The following is a 1,091-nucleotide window of genomic DNA, read 5'->3' as shown; positions in this document are numbered from 1 at the left end:
AGTTTGCATTATTTTTAAATTTTGTAGATTTAATCTAACTTTATGTAAAAAAAGATTTCATTGTTTGGAACACCGTCTTGTTTATAAACTTGACCGTTTTTCATGACGAAGTCAATATTCCTCATTGCCTCAAACTTTTCAATTGGATTTTGGTCAACAGCAATCAAATCAGCAACCACATTTTTTCCAATCCAGCCAAACTTGTACCCTGATAAATCACCACCACAAGCTTTCCAACCATTTAAGGTTGCTGCAACCAAGACGTCAGGAACTGGGATCCCAGCTTGAACCATCAATTCCAATTCTCGTACACTTTCGCCATGAGGATATGTTCCAGTATCACCACCAGTAGCCAATTGAATACCGAGATCAAAAGCACGTTTTGTCTTGCGAAGAATTACATCAAGCTTTGAACCGAAAAACTGCTCACAAACTGCCAAAGTAGGAACCAACATGGTTCCATTCTTTTTTAGTGTTGAAAGACATTCTTCGTCAGCCCAATAAGCATGTTCAATTGTCAAAGCACCAGCATTAGATGCCATGATTGCACCTTCGATTGATCCACAATGAGCTGCCACAGGACAGTTCATCCGTCTAGCTTCCTCACAAAGAGCATTCATCTCTTCCTGAGTATAGAGTACCACTTCAGGGTTAGGGTTTTGTGGAGGATGTGCAACAGATCCAACATAAGGATGTTGCTGTACTGGTGGAAATCTCATTATCCGATTACGGTAATCGGCATAAAACTTGATGATGTCTGCTCCAGCTCCAATTCTTCTTCTGACCGCTGCTCTGATCTCTTCAACTCCATCACAGGCATCAAGAGTTGAGGGTAAATTCACACCACCCAAAGAGTTTTCGGTTCTTACAATGTACGAGGAATTAGAAGCCAAAACCTTGGTTGCAACAACAAACGAGGTCAGGAATAAGGTTTCTGTTGATTGCATCTCTTACATTAGCGTCGGCTTCCATCATTTCTTTCCGAACCCAAATCACGATAGGTGGATACACCAGTCCAGGAGGGCACGACGACAATGGTTTGTGGGATCTGATAATACGCTCCACAAAAGACTCGTTCTCTCTTTTGCTCA

General features: G+C 41.5%; 1 protein-coding gene across 1 annotated transcript; it reads right to left on the bottom strand. All coding sequences in view use genetic code 12, as the record gives it.

The window, feature by feature from the left end:
- Nucleotides 1-29: 29 nt before the first annotated feature.
- PGUG_05172 (uncharacterized protein) lies at nt 30-947 on the bottom strand (the record flags this gene model as incomplete). The annotated part of the gene is made up of 1 exon (XM_001483167.1): nt 30-947. The coding sequence occupies one exon, from the start codon at nt 945-947 to the stop codon at nt 30-32; it is 918 nt and encodes a 305-aa protein (XP_001483217.2).
- Nucleotides 948-1,091: the final 144 nt, after the last annotated feature.

The sequence above is a fragment of the Meyerozyma guilliermondii genome, genomic scaffold (genome assembly GCF_000149425.1).
Source record: "Meyerozyma guilliermondii ATCC 6260 scaffold_6 genomic scaffold, whole genome shotgun sequence".
Taxonomy (NCBI): domain Eukaryota; kingdom Fungi; phylum Ascomycota; class Pichiomycetes; order Serinales; family Debaryomycetaceae; genus Meyerozyma; species Meyerozyma guilliermondii.
The sequence above is the reverse complement of the archived record's forward strand: the minus strand, read 5'-3'. Positions and strand labels throughout refer to the sequence as shown.